This window comes from Drosophila novamexicana, unplaced genomic scaffold (assembly GCF_003285875.2).
Source record: "Drosophila novamexicana strain 15010-1031.04,08,12 unplaced genomic scaffold, DnovRS2.1 tig00001151-arrow-arrow-pilon, whole genome shotgun sequence".
Lineage (NCBI taxonomy): Eukaryota > Metazoa > Arthropoda > Insecta > Diptera > Drosophilidae > Drosophila > Drosophila novamexicana.
The window spans coordinates 1,260,001-1,273,311 of NW_020824842.1; the positions used below are offsets into that span (position 1 = coordinate 1,260,001).

At 41.4% G+C, this 13,311-nt stretch overlaps 1 protein-coding gene across 1 annotated transcript in view; it reads right to left on the reverse strand.

Moving 5' to 3' along the window:
* The window catches only part of LOC115766364 (pneumococcal serine-rich repeat protein), a 32,933-nt gene extending 20,716 nt beyond the window's left edge, over positions 1 to 12,217 (reverse strand). The window contains exons 1-2 of the mRNA XM_030710263.1: positions 12,053 to 12,217; positions 7,375 to 7,652 (exon numbers count right to left, since the gene is read on the reverse strand). Of these exons, the coding sequence (XP_030566123.1) occupies positions 7,375 to 7,652; positions 12,053 to 12,217 (443 nt within the window). The remainder of the gene's footprint in view (positions 1 to 7,374; positions 7,653 to 12,052) is intronic.
* Positions 12,218 to 13,311: the final 1,094 nt, after the last annotated feature.

The window sequence follows — 13,311 nt, forward strand, 5'->3', positions numbered from 1 at the left end:
CACACAGATGGCGCCAGGCGGAAAGTGATCAAACATGTGCCTGACTTTAGAGACACTTGTCTTGGCTGTGCTCGCCCTGCGTCTCTCTTGACACGAATGACGCATATGCAACAAATGTCAAATGGCTGGCAGGCTGCATTTGCATATGTATATGTGTGTGCTTGTGTGTGTGTGTGCAAGTGGCAGCTCAAGTGGCACTGAATTAAAACACAATCGCACTGCGGCAATCAGATCGAACACTGAATTTCGATTGCGACTGTCTGCAGACACTTGGGATTGTGCATGTGTGTGTGTGTGTGTGTGAGTGTGTGTGTGTTTTGCAGATGCTGACAGAGACCGAAACCAGTAAAGTTGGCAATTTAGCTATGTTCTAGCTGAATTTGGCTACTTAAAGTGGCAACTGCCTGCATTTCTGACTGTTTTTAAACTCAGCGAAGAGAATGCTTAATAATATATGGGACGCATTGTATCTCCTATTATAGCTACTTTTAGCTACATTACTGAGCGACAGTTGGCAACACTGGCTGAGATTGAGACTGAGACTAAGGCTGAGGCATATGCATATGCATGTGCCGCACAGCTCTTTTGGCAGTCTAGGCAAAGTTTATAGAAAGGCAGTCGGAGACGGGGAATATATGCAGCATACATTTCTGGGTCATTTGACAGTTTCACAGTTCAACTGTGTGTGTGTGCCATGTTGTTGTTGTGTGTGTGTATGAGAGAGTGTGCGGGCTGCTAGTTTCAACATAAATTTGCAATTTTCTAAATTCAAATTCTTTGTAAGTTGTCAGTCAGAAGGCAATTTCTCATTTGGCATGCACAATGCCAAAGTATTGTAGCATATGCATAGGCGCAGCTAACTGTGTCTGCGACTGTGACTGTGTGTGTGGCTGTGTATGTATTTGTGTCAAAAGTTCGCCTACAATGCAGCAGGCAGCTTAAACATATCGATTCTTTCTTCCCACACACACACACACACACACACACACACACACACACACACACACACACACACACACACTCAAAAGCCACTTTAACTTTTACTGTTTGCTAAGATTTTTTCATTCTTTTTTTGGTCAAAGTTGTGTGTTGTTTTTCTGTATTTGTGTGTGTATGTGTGTGTGTGTGTGCAGTTGCACTTTGGCCTCAGCTTGATAAACTTTTTCCCAAAAACTAGCACAAAGCCCAAGTGGATAAAACGTTATATGCGCGGCAAGTGGCAAAAAGTAGTCGCTGTGAAGACAGCGACAGCTACTTACATATAAACAATGATTGCGGGCACCCTGTGCAAACACCCTGTGTCAGCTTAAGCCACTGGCTCAAGTTTCAACCCAAAAACTAACAGACAAGCAACAAGAGAAGGATAGAGAGAGAGAGCGAGAGAATGATAGAGAGAGAGAGAGAGGGAATCAAATAGAAGTTTGCTAGAGAGATATTGTAAACAGCCAGTTTTATGTAAGCAATGCCGGTGCACACCCTGTGCCCACACCCTGTGTACCCTTGGCATTTGTATAACGATTATTTAAGAGCGCGAGAAGCAGCATCATCTTAATCAAGAAACGAATGTAAAGAGAATCAAATCTTAGAGGCCAGCGAATGAGAAAACGATAGAAAAATGGGAAGACTAAGAATGACACCCTGTGAATTTTGAATAGATGCATCGCAAAATGAGTAGAGACTCGACTTAGCGAAGAAACTGGCGATTAAAAGTTGTGTATATATTAAAAGTAAAGTAGAAATATGAGAAAGAGGTGTAGACCCTGTAAAGAGAACGACAAATGTTTATAAAGGATGTCTACACCCTATGGAAGCACGACGAATTGAGAAATCACACAAGAGAGCAACGGCAAGTGTAACTGTTAAATAGAGTAAGTTGATCATGTGTTGTATAAGAGTGGTAAAGTCTAGAGCTGTATAAGAGTGAGAGCGAAGAAAGGGAGAGAGAGTGAGAGAGAGCGTACATACAGTCAGTGTACGCGATCACCCAGTGTAGCCCACATACATAGACTAAACGAGTATACCGTAAATTGGCGCGAATGATAAGAAAGTAGCAAGGCTAGCTGATGAGCGTGCGAGCGAGTGTTATATGAGAGTGGTAAAGGAGACAGAGAGCGTAACAAACAGAGAGAGAGAGAAAGAGAGAGCGACACAGAGAGAGGAGCACGGTTAATACATCAATTGATAGACACTATCACAATTAGGTAGCATTATGTGTGGCACAAATAACAGTGGATATATCTGTAACACATACATACATTCATATGCTTGATGGAGCGAGACAGCGAGAGACGGGGGGATGGGGAGAGAGTGAGTAAGTGAATGTGTGTGTGAGAGCGAGGTACAGAATACACCGACTACAAAACGGATTGTTATTAAATTTTGCGCTTTTACTTTATATTGCTTACGGATTAGTAGCGGGCAAGAGAGAGAGAGTGAGAGAGAGAAAGAGACGGGAAGGGGGGGGGGGGGGGGGGGGGGGGGAGTTTGGTTAGTTCTTGAGATGCTGATATCATAGCACGGATTATTGGATTGGGTTGCGGTACGGTAAATTTTTTTTGTTTTTTTTTTTTTGGAGAATTGAGAGGTTACACACACACACAGACACAGACACACAGACAATGCAAGATAGTACGATTATCAATCATAACGTTAGATAGTTGCTTGATTAGTTAGTTTAGTTAAAGTTGTAGTTAAGCTTAGTTAGTTGGGTTCTTGTACTGTATGTTAAAGCTTGAAAAGCACCGTTCCTCTTAATGCGCCGCAATGAACAGTAATATGCCATAACGGCACGCAGGCTCTTCCATTTTGTTGTCTGATTTTGATTGGCGCCATTTTTGTTGCTGCTGCTGTTGTTGTTGTTGCTGCTGCTGTTGCTGTGACTGCTAACCAGCTCCTCGGGATGCTCGCTGATAAACGAGGAGAGCGTCTTCACCTGCGTGCAGCTGGCAGAGCTCATTAGGCCCCGGCTGCCACCGGCTTCACCCTGTCCCGCCAGCGAATGGCAGCTGCCATCCGATGCGGGGCTATTCAGATGCAAGCGCACCTGTCGCCGCTGTCGCGGATGTTGTCCATGTCTGTGTGGCAACGTTTCCAGCTGCTGTTCCTGTTGCTGCTGCTGCTGCTGCTGCTGCTGCTGCTCTGCCGTTAATATAAGTCTATCCCTCTCTGTGTACAATCTTAAACTATTTGTGCAGCGGCACAAATTGCTCTGCCCGCTGGTCAGCGATGAGTTGCCCGATCTTCCAATGGGTAAAATTTAACGTTATATATACCAACAGAATATGCCAAATAACAAGCTACATTTACGTCTCTATATGGTACAATGCATACCCTTGCAGTGTGCTCTCCTGGCTGTCCTTAAACTATCTTTGACCTGGCCAAAATGTGACCAAGACGTTCGTTTTTCTTTAAATATCCAACAAAGTGCTTGATACATCACATTATAAAGCCTGCACAGTTCTTATGATCTCTGTAAAAGCGAATATCTATGCCAAGATTTCTGCTTAGAATTCTTTAGAAGGGCATGGTAGATTTTTCCTATATTTATGTAAGTTAAGCAGAGACTTTGGATTTGGGAATAGTATTGAGTACTTTTACAATTTTGGTTTTAATTTAAATATATATATATATATATATATATATATATATATATATTAAGACATTAATTGTTATAGACATACAGCTTATATCTTAAGTTTCTTCTCAGTCTTCATAATTCTTAAATCTGATCTGTTTTTTAGCTTTAGGCATAATTGCCAACATTTTATGCATTTACAATCAGTTTTATTTTAAATACACTTTTTAATTAATCAATTAATTAATTAATTAAGCAATTTCATATTAAAAGCAGCGACTAACAACTTTCTATCATCCACGCAGATTCTATAGTAAAAGCAAATAAGTTCAAGGCAGGCAGATTTGTAGGGTATATGGACAAGAGGTATGCCTGCACGGACATTCATTAACTCCCTTCTCGTCTTTTTGTTCATAATATTCAAGTCTTTTACTTTAAGCACTTTAAATATTAATAAAGTCACAGTATAACAAACATTTGGGTGTCGCTGAAAATCAGTCTGCAAGGGTATGCATGCTTCGGTGTGCCGAATTCTTGCTGTTCACATTCAGTTTGTTTAGGTGTGTAGTTTGGGGATTTGTGTGCATGCGAGTACACGGTATCGCTGCAATAACAACGCCCAATATCCAATACCAATCCCAATGCCACTTACAATTTCAATCCCATGGCCCAATCAGGCAATAACCCAAAACTGTTCGATACACACAGACACACACACATACCCAATCACCCGCCCACACACACACACACACACACACACGCACAATTGGCTTACAAGTTTTGGCCAACAGCCATGACATAATTCACTTAACTAAAGCCCATTTGGGTTGGCATTGGCAAGGCTTTGCAGCGAATACCACGTAAAGCTGCCCGCAATTGCCGCCAAAAAGAAGACCAGGCTTCGCGAAGGCGAGAGATAGAGACAGGGGGAGAGAGAGAGAGAGAGGGAGGGAGGGAGGGCGAAAGAGGGGCAGACAAAGAGCCGGAGTTGTCAACCAACTAATCGTAACTGGCAAATGGGTCTCCAGGGTGCTGAGGTTAATACATAAAATCACTAAACAAACTAAACAAAACTCTACACACGCCCACACTCATACACACCCACACACACACACCCACACACACACCCACACCCCCACACACATCCAAGCGCACACACAGTTCCAGCTAATTATCTTTATTAGTTAATTTCCGTTATGTCCACCACAAATCAGAGAGAACTCTCTCCGTGCACATATATACCGTTACTGTTACCGTTATAGGGACGTGTTAGGAATCATTTGGGAGCTATCTATCGGCGATTGTTGCATAACTGTACCCGCCCTTCCCCGACCCTAGTTAGTAGCTTGTTATATTATTATTATTAATAATATTTGTATATTATATTATTAATATTGATTATTATTATCATTATTATATTATTATCATTATTATTAGTAGTAATATTAGTATTATAGTTAGTGTTAGTATAATTATTAGTATTAGTATCATTATTGTTATTAATTTTATTATTAATATTATGATCATTATTATTAGTAATAATAGTATTAGTATTTATATTATTATTATCATTATTGTTGTTATTAGCATTAATATTAATATTAGTATTAATGATTATTTTTTGTATTATTTTATTATTAATACAATATAATTTTTATTTTAATTGATAATACTAATATCATTATTATTATTTTTATTGACATTATTCTAATCTAGGCTTCTCGCATTTTTAATTTTTGTAAGATTGTGGATTTCTTTAAGTTTTCATCCTATATTCCTTATCCTATATCTTGTTGTTTATTTAATTGGGCTTATCTTTCCGATATCGACTTATTACCTATTCCTTTTCAACAATGTTAATAAATGTTAATATTAAAAAAAAATCGAAGTTTCTCGAAGTCTGTCTAAGTCCTACCCGGCTCTTATGCGGCTGAGAGGGCTGACTCTGACGTCAGTTTCCCCAACAAATGAGTGAGTGCCTGAGTTTTCATTGATGTGGAAACCGCTTTATCTCTTATTAGCAGACCAGGCGGGCCAAGAAGTATAAAATACATTTAGCTATTTTTGATTTGCTTGAAGACAATTACGACGAAACCCTATCTACATTGGCCTGAATGCACATGTGCTATTATATTTATATTTTGAATTACGCACAACGAAATAAAATGGATCAAGGCCTGAAGGTATTTGAAAACCTGATTATGCTCGATAATAAATGCATTATCCTTAATCGCAGTTACCTCGCAGACAGACAGAGCTCTGTTCGCTGGGTGCTTTGAGTTTATTTTCACACGTTATCCAGTTAATTCATGCACTCTTAACTCCATAATTAAAACAACACAGTCATGACACGCTGCGAGTTGTTTAATTTGCCATTAGCAGGACCCCCACAGCTACCCGACCCCGCACCCCGTACCCCGCACGCCCGCCCCGACAACCACACACTCAAAGTCCCAGCATAATAACAATGACAATTTAATTGACGCTAATTGCTGTTGAGTTAAGCAAGCGATAACAGATCTATTCAGATCTGATTGCCCGCCTTTTTTCCCACTGTTTATAAAGCATATATATATATATGTATATATATCTATTTTTTTAAACGATTTGTGATGACAAATACGAGTTAAATGCGTGGAAACAAAAAACTAAAATGAACGAAAAAAGAGAAAATAACTTAAAAAATGGTTTGTGTGTGAGTGTGGGTGTGTGTGTGTATACAAATAGTAGCACGAATACAAATACGGTTACGAGTACATGTATGGGGCAATATGTCAATATGTCAATACGCGGCATCAATAAAAATGATAAATCAGAAGCAGCTGCGAAGCCCAACAAAGTATGCTACGATTTTTTACTTTCGGTTTGCTTATTTTATTTCTTACTGTTAGCAATCAATTATGCGCTTACTGTGTGAGTGTGTGAGAGTGTGTTATGTGTGTATGTGTTTGTGTGTGTGTGTATGAAGTGTGAATGATTGTATGCACTGCTCAAGTCTTAACGGTAGGTTATTTTAATGGCTGTTCGCCATGTGTGAGTGTGCACTGTAGGAGCGCATTTCAATTATGGTTTATCATGTGTGTTATATTTAATGCATTTAATACCCTACACTCGCAAATACCCACGCTCTTATTGCGGCATTATGTCACTTGTTATTTTGTGACATAGTTGAACACAAACATGTTTCATGCCAATTGTTCCAAAGCTTGGAATCCAAACGTACCCAACCTTGAACAGATGTTTGCCCTCAAAGAAGCTAAGCAAGTAGAATTCACCTAACTGGCAAATCGCATCAAATATCTTTTAAGGAAGTTATAACAGTAGATATCGATCATAACATATCGATCATCATTCAATTGTAAAGATTGTTGCTATCAAAAATCTCTTAGGAACTGGCGCTATATAAAAAGAATATATATTTTAAGTTAAGATTTTGAAAGATATATAAAGATTGAATATAGCAAATATTGCGCTTTCCGAGGCTGCTGTCCAATTTATATTGATTAGATAAAAAAAAACTTTGAATATTTATGGAATATTTGGAAGTTAGGCTAATTGCAAGGGTATTTCGAGTGCGTCATACGAACGTTTTAGTTTTTGTTTTAGTTTTAGTTTTTGCTTTCAGGTTTTTATGTTGATTGTTGTAGTTATTTGTTAAGCTTTTAACTTGTCACTTTACAAAAGATACAATTTGTACACAAATGTATGAGTGTGTGTGTTGGTGTTGGTGCGTATGTGAGTGTGTGTGTGTATGAGTGTTTGTTGTGAATGTGGCTGTGTGCTGTGTGGCAGAAACTTACCGCTGACTGGGACTCTTGCTGTCCGACGAATGCGCCACACTGTTATTGTCATCATCGTTGGCCAATGCGGTAGCTGCTGCCGCCGCCGCAGCCGCTGCTGACGCGCTGCCGCTTTTGTGGTGGCGCTTGTGATGGCCGCCATCCGCTGGGTCATTGCTGGCGCCGCCTCCTCCGCCGGAGCTGCTGGTGCCCGTTGGGCTGATGACGTCCGTGTCGCTGTTGCAGTCGAGCCTGGCCATATCCTTTGGAAACTTGCCGCCATGCTCGTGCGTTTCCATCTGAGAGTAAACGTTAAATTATATAAGACAGAGTCTGGCCAAGACGCGCTTCGATTGCCGATTGCCAGTAATTCAACGCCTCGGGGCTCGTTTAGGCAATGCGTTAACTGTGCGCACATTAAATAATCATATTTAAGGCGACCAGCTGCACAACCGCCCCCCCCCCCCCCCCCCCCCCCCTCTTGATGCCTCCGTTATTGGCACGGCCACGCCCTCATACTGACGTTGGCGCATAATTAAAATGAAATTTTTGATTACTTCTGGCAAAACACTGGCGAAAGTATTAAAACTTCTACATCAAATAACGAGCCGAGAATCGAGATGAAAACACGCCGAGTCCAGGGCAATCGCAGAGGCAGCGCGTGGGTGGGGACAGCCCACCCGGGCGATGGTAGGTGTAGGGTGAGGGATGGGAGGGGGGGGGGGGGGGGGGGTGATGGTGTTATGCCAGGTGGGCCGCTGTAAACTTATTTTGTGACTGCTTCAAGTTTCTGGGTATTCAACTTGCGCACGTTCCGTTGCCCATGGATTCAGCCAAGAAAATGCCATTCCAGAAGTTTCAACATGTTTTTTGGAAGTGAGAACAGATCAAGAATTTGCGCAAATATATTTATATATAGATATAATCAAAATGAAAAGTAAAAGGCGAAAGCCGAACAACAAACAAATGAAATATTAATGAACCCCTTTCAAGTATTATTGGCCAGAAAAAAACTGGAATAGGAAATGCGAAAACGCAAGTGATATCGTTTCCCACACGTTCCACGACATTCTCAGCAAACGCAAACGATTTACAGCAAAATTTAAACAATTAAGTGATCGAGAAAGATTCAATTCCATGCCTACAGCTTACACAACATATCGCTAAGGAATTTACAAATAAAAAAGGAGATTTCGTTTCCACATGTTCCACAATAGATAAGAGGGACCAGTTCCTCAAAGCTATATATTAGAACGCCTCCATCTCTAACATTACACAAAGAACCCCAAATGATTATCACAAAGCGTACGTAAAGCCGATAAAGAGAACGTTCTATTCCACATGATTCACAAAAAAAAAAACAAGTAAGAGGTTCTAGTCGGGAGCTCCCGACTAGGGGATACCCTGAACCCTCTTCTTCCAACATCAAATGCATATATATATTCTATTTTAGAAGCTATATGTCAAGTTTAATGACTCTAGCTCTTATTATTTACCAAAATTGCCCAAAAAACAGGATATCGATATCGATTTTTATCGCTTGGAAACGGAGAAAGGATCCTTGCGTTCATACATACGGACGGACGGACGGACAGACAGACGGACATTGCTAGATCGACTCGGCTATTGATGCTGATCAAGAATATATATACTTTATGGGGTCGGAGATGCTTCCTTCTGCATGTTACATACATTTGGCTTTCGTATTTTTGTACCCATTTTTAATGGGTTCAGGGTATAAACATATTAATAAAAGTCTAACAAATTTTAGTTAATTTCATTACGCTTATTTAGAAGCATTTTAATGAGATTTCAATGCCAAACATACCCCACGGAATCTGAAACAGAAACAAATTTTCAAGCAAAGAACAAGTTTCCGATTAGGCTTATTTCACAAAAGACTCTTTCTCTCTCTCTCTCTCTCTCTCTTTCTCCTCTGGAATGGAAACCCATCCAAAGTTAGTTCAAACAAAATGCATATGGTGAAAGAGAAGATGGAGTAATTGCGTTTTGAATTCCACACGTTCCACAAAAGCTCTTAATTAAACTGACACAATAACAAAAAACAGATTTATCAAAACATTCCGCCTGGCCATTTAATAAAGTTTCCGTGTGGTTTAAGTCCATGAGAACGAGAACTGGCACAAATTTTGTGCCTAATTGCCAAAACGATGAAATGCAGCGAACATTTTGCAAATTGTGTGCGCCTTAATGGCAGGCACAACCGCATAACATGTCCACCCATGGGATTGGGCTTGTCTTGCCTTGTCGTGGCCGACCAATTAGCTGGCAGCGCAAATCTCCACTCGCGAGAGCTTATCGCGAGGGTCGGGCCTGGGCTTGGAGGATGTGCGTCGGGTAGCTCGGGACATGGCAATTAAATGTGCCGCAGAACTTGATTGAAATTCGTTGTGGCTTTTTTGGCTTTTGGGCAGCTGTAAAATGCGCACAGTGTCAATTCCATAAATATTTATGGGCCGAAGTTTGGAGTGTTTGAAAAGTAAAGTGTATTTTCCTCTCTCGTTCTCTCCCACTCTCATACACACACACACATACGCACTTTCCTGCTCTCTCTTTTTTACTCCTTCTGGCTTGAAATTGACTTATTTAGGCGCTGTTAAATCGGATATGCCCCAAACTGTTCTCTATGTATGCCCAGATTACGAGCAATATCCGTCAATATCCTGCCGCATAAACCTACAAAAATGTTCAGAGTTTCATGGCAAACAACTTCTGCATGGCTGCATGTCATCGATTCAGGGATATTTTTATTAAGCGCCACTCGACCCAATTCCCATACAATGTGATGCCACGAATAGCAAATGCTCTAAAAAGTCAGAGACTAAGAGAGATAAGCTGACAACAAAAGCGAGAAACATAGTGACTAAAAATATATACTTCTTGTGAGGAGAAGAGAATAAGATAAAAAGAGATAAGCTTAAGATGAAAAGCGAACAAAAAAGGGGCAAGAAGCGAAGCAAGAAGCGAAATGGGAAGTAAAAAGCGATAAGTTAAGCTAGTAATGCAGTGAGAAGCGCAACATTTTGTAGAATTAACAGAAAAGCAAACAGCTAGCAGTAAAGTGGACAGAGTAAAGTGATAAGTTAAAAAAAAGAAGCAAATGAAGAAGCCAGCAGTGAAGAGAGAAATCGAGCCAAAGACAAAGACAAGAAACGAACAGTGAAGCAAAGAGAGAACTTTAATCAAGTTGAACGCATAGAAAATTGAAAGCGAAAGCGAATTCAAAAGCCAATCGGCAAATGAAATCAAAATGAAGCCAAAAATGACAATAGATAAAAAGCCAGAAGCGCAAGCTAACGGTAAATAAGAAGCACGGCAAACCTCCAATTTCCAGCAAATCGATAAACAATTTTTGTCCGTGAATAGGCAAAGATATGCAAATATTTAACTCGCCAGCCCACGGACAATTTTGCAGTAATAAGAAATGACAACTTGTAACGCTTCTCGCGTATCGCAACGCTTTGCTTCTCGCTTCACAATGGCCGCTTGGGTTACATAAATAACGTAAATGAGGTCGACCACCAGCGCGCCAAGCAACTGTTACCCTACACAATAGATCTATAAAAGGAGAAACGACCCCCCCCCCCCCCCCCCCCCCCCCCCCCCCCCTTCCCAACATCACACCCTCCAGACCACTTCATCCTTTTCTGTGACTCAATGACAAATCAACAAAAAAAATGTACATAAAATGAAATTATGGACCACAAAAATTTGTATGCTTTCATTTTAATGCTACCACGTAACAATTGAAAAGGGCATGCTGGACCCATCTGTGAGCCCAAAAGTAAATAATATATGTATATAAATATGTATATATACATAAATATAAATTCCAGATCGGTCCAGATCGGTCTATCGCTCGTTCATTTCCCAAAAATCGATAATTATCGATTTAAAATCTTGGCTTTCTCGGCCAGAGAGATATTTATATCTATGTTCTTCAAAAGCAAGCACAGATCTCTTTATCTTTCAGTTTATAGATACTTTAAGATCGGAACATTTTCAAAACTATCGAACATTAAACACGGAAATGATCAGAGTAAGTAATTGTAGGCAAGATACGGTTGCTTGTAGCTGCACACAGGGTATCCCCCGTCGGCCACTCTACACTAGTTGTCGCTCTAACTGGTTGGTATACCCTGTGGCTCTTGAACTTTAGTAAAAAGGGTATTATGAATGATCAGCAAATGTTTGTTAGAGGCGGGAGTAAAATATATACTTGATCAGGACAACGAGCTGGCCTTGGCAAATGCCTGATACTTGCAAATTAAAATGTACATTCGTTCAATTAAATTTAGCACATTTCGATATTATTTGCGATAAATATCGATTCTGAGACAGGGAGAGACAGGGGGAGACACGGGGAGACCATAAAAATGTTACTTTATGCATACCTTCACCCGCTCCGCACAAAGTTGTAAGGAAGTTCAGAGAGAAAGAGAGAGCCGAAGTATGTTAAATTGAGAATTGGGCAGAGTGAGGCAGTACATGTGTTTTGTGTAGAGCGAAGCTAGAGAGTATCTGCTAGTTGAGCAAGGCCAACTTTAGAACACTTCTTGTTTTGTGCTCTAGAACTCATTTGGCTTCTTTTATGATGTTGTTTACGAACAGGACTAGTTGAGAAGGGGGGGAGGGGGGGGAGAGGAACTGAGCACTGTGGCCATGGTTGTTGACTTACCGTATATAGGCCCGTTGCAGTGGCCGCCGCTGCTGCCGACGATGAGGAGGAGGATGCGGCGGCGGCGCCAGTGCTGCCGTAATTGAGCTGCGAGTGATAGCCGCTGGAGAGGATCTTCTTATGTGCGGATGCATGCGCCCGATACGCGCTGACGCTCAGTTTCATTGTCACATCAACTCAATGGCCGGGCCACAAGACCAGCGGTGCGCGATGACGCCCACGCAGACGCAGCCGACACCGCCAGCAGACACCAACAGACACCGCTGGTGTCCACCACCGCACCAGTGTGCGAGTGTGTGAGTGTGTGTGTGTGTGTTTGTGTGTGCGAGCGTGTGTCTGCCTGGAATTGGGCTTAATTGAGTGCCCAAAGGCGTTGGATGGCGCGCGGACAACAACAGCAACAACAATTTTCACACCGCTGCCAGTGGGAGGTGGGGACAGGCAGAGGGGATTGAATGACAATAAGCAAAACAATGCGGTATTTTGTATTTTTTTGATAAAAGCCACTTTAGGCTGTTGTTGTGCCCCAAAAGTCGTAGCTGCAGCGGATGGGCAGATGCGCCACTGGGGTGGGGCGGGGCTGAAGGGCGGCTGTTTTGTCTTGGGCCGGGCCTGCGGACTGCGGCCGCTGTTCAGTTTTTAGTTGGCCATAAATGTAGCTGGTATTGTTAGCTTGTTGTTGCTGTTGTTGTTGCTGTTCTTGTTGTTGTTGTTGTTCTTGTTGTTGTTGTTGTTGTTGTTGTTGCTGCTGCTGCGTGCGTGGGCGTGCCTCGTATGTTGCCCTTTTGTTGCCGGTGTTCGAGCGCCTGCTGCCTTCGTATCCTTCGTTCTGGCTGTTGTTGTTGTTCCTTTTTAATTGTTTGCAATTTGGGTTCTTCTTCTTCTTGTTGCTGTTGCTTAAATTGTTGTTAAGGCCTCATGTCACTTTAGTTGCGAGTTGCTGCTGCTCTTTGTTGTTGCTGCTGCTGCTGCTGCTGCTGCTGCTGTTGTTGTCGTTGCCTGTGGGGAAAAGGCGTTTACAAATGATTAGATTTATGTTGATATTAATTTAGATGGTCAACGTTTAGGTTTGCTCCCTTTTGCCATTACACAACACTCAGTACATAAACACGCAGTTAAACGAACGAACGAACACACACACACAACACAGGTCAGGAAGTTGTCTTAATTATGCTTAAATATTGCCGAATTGAATGAATATTGTAGCTATACACCCACACACACACACACACACACACACACATACATACAAATATGCA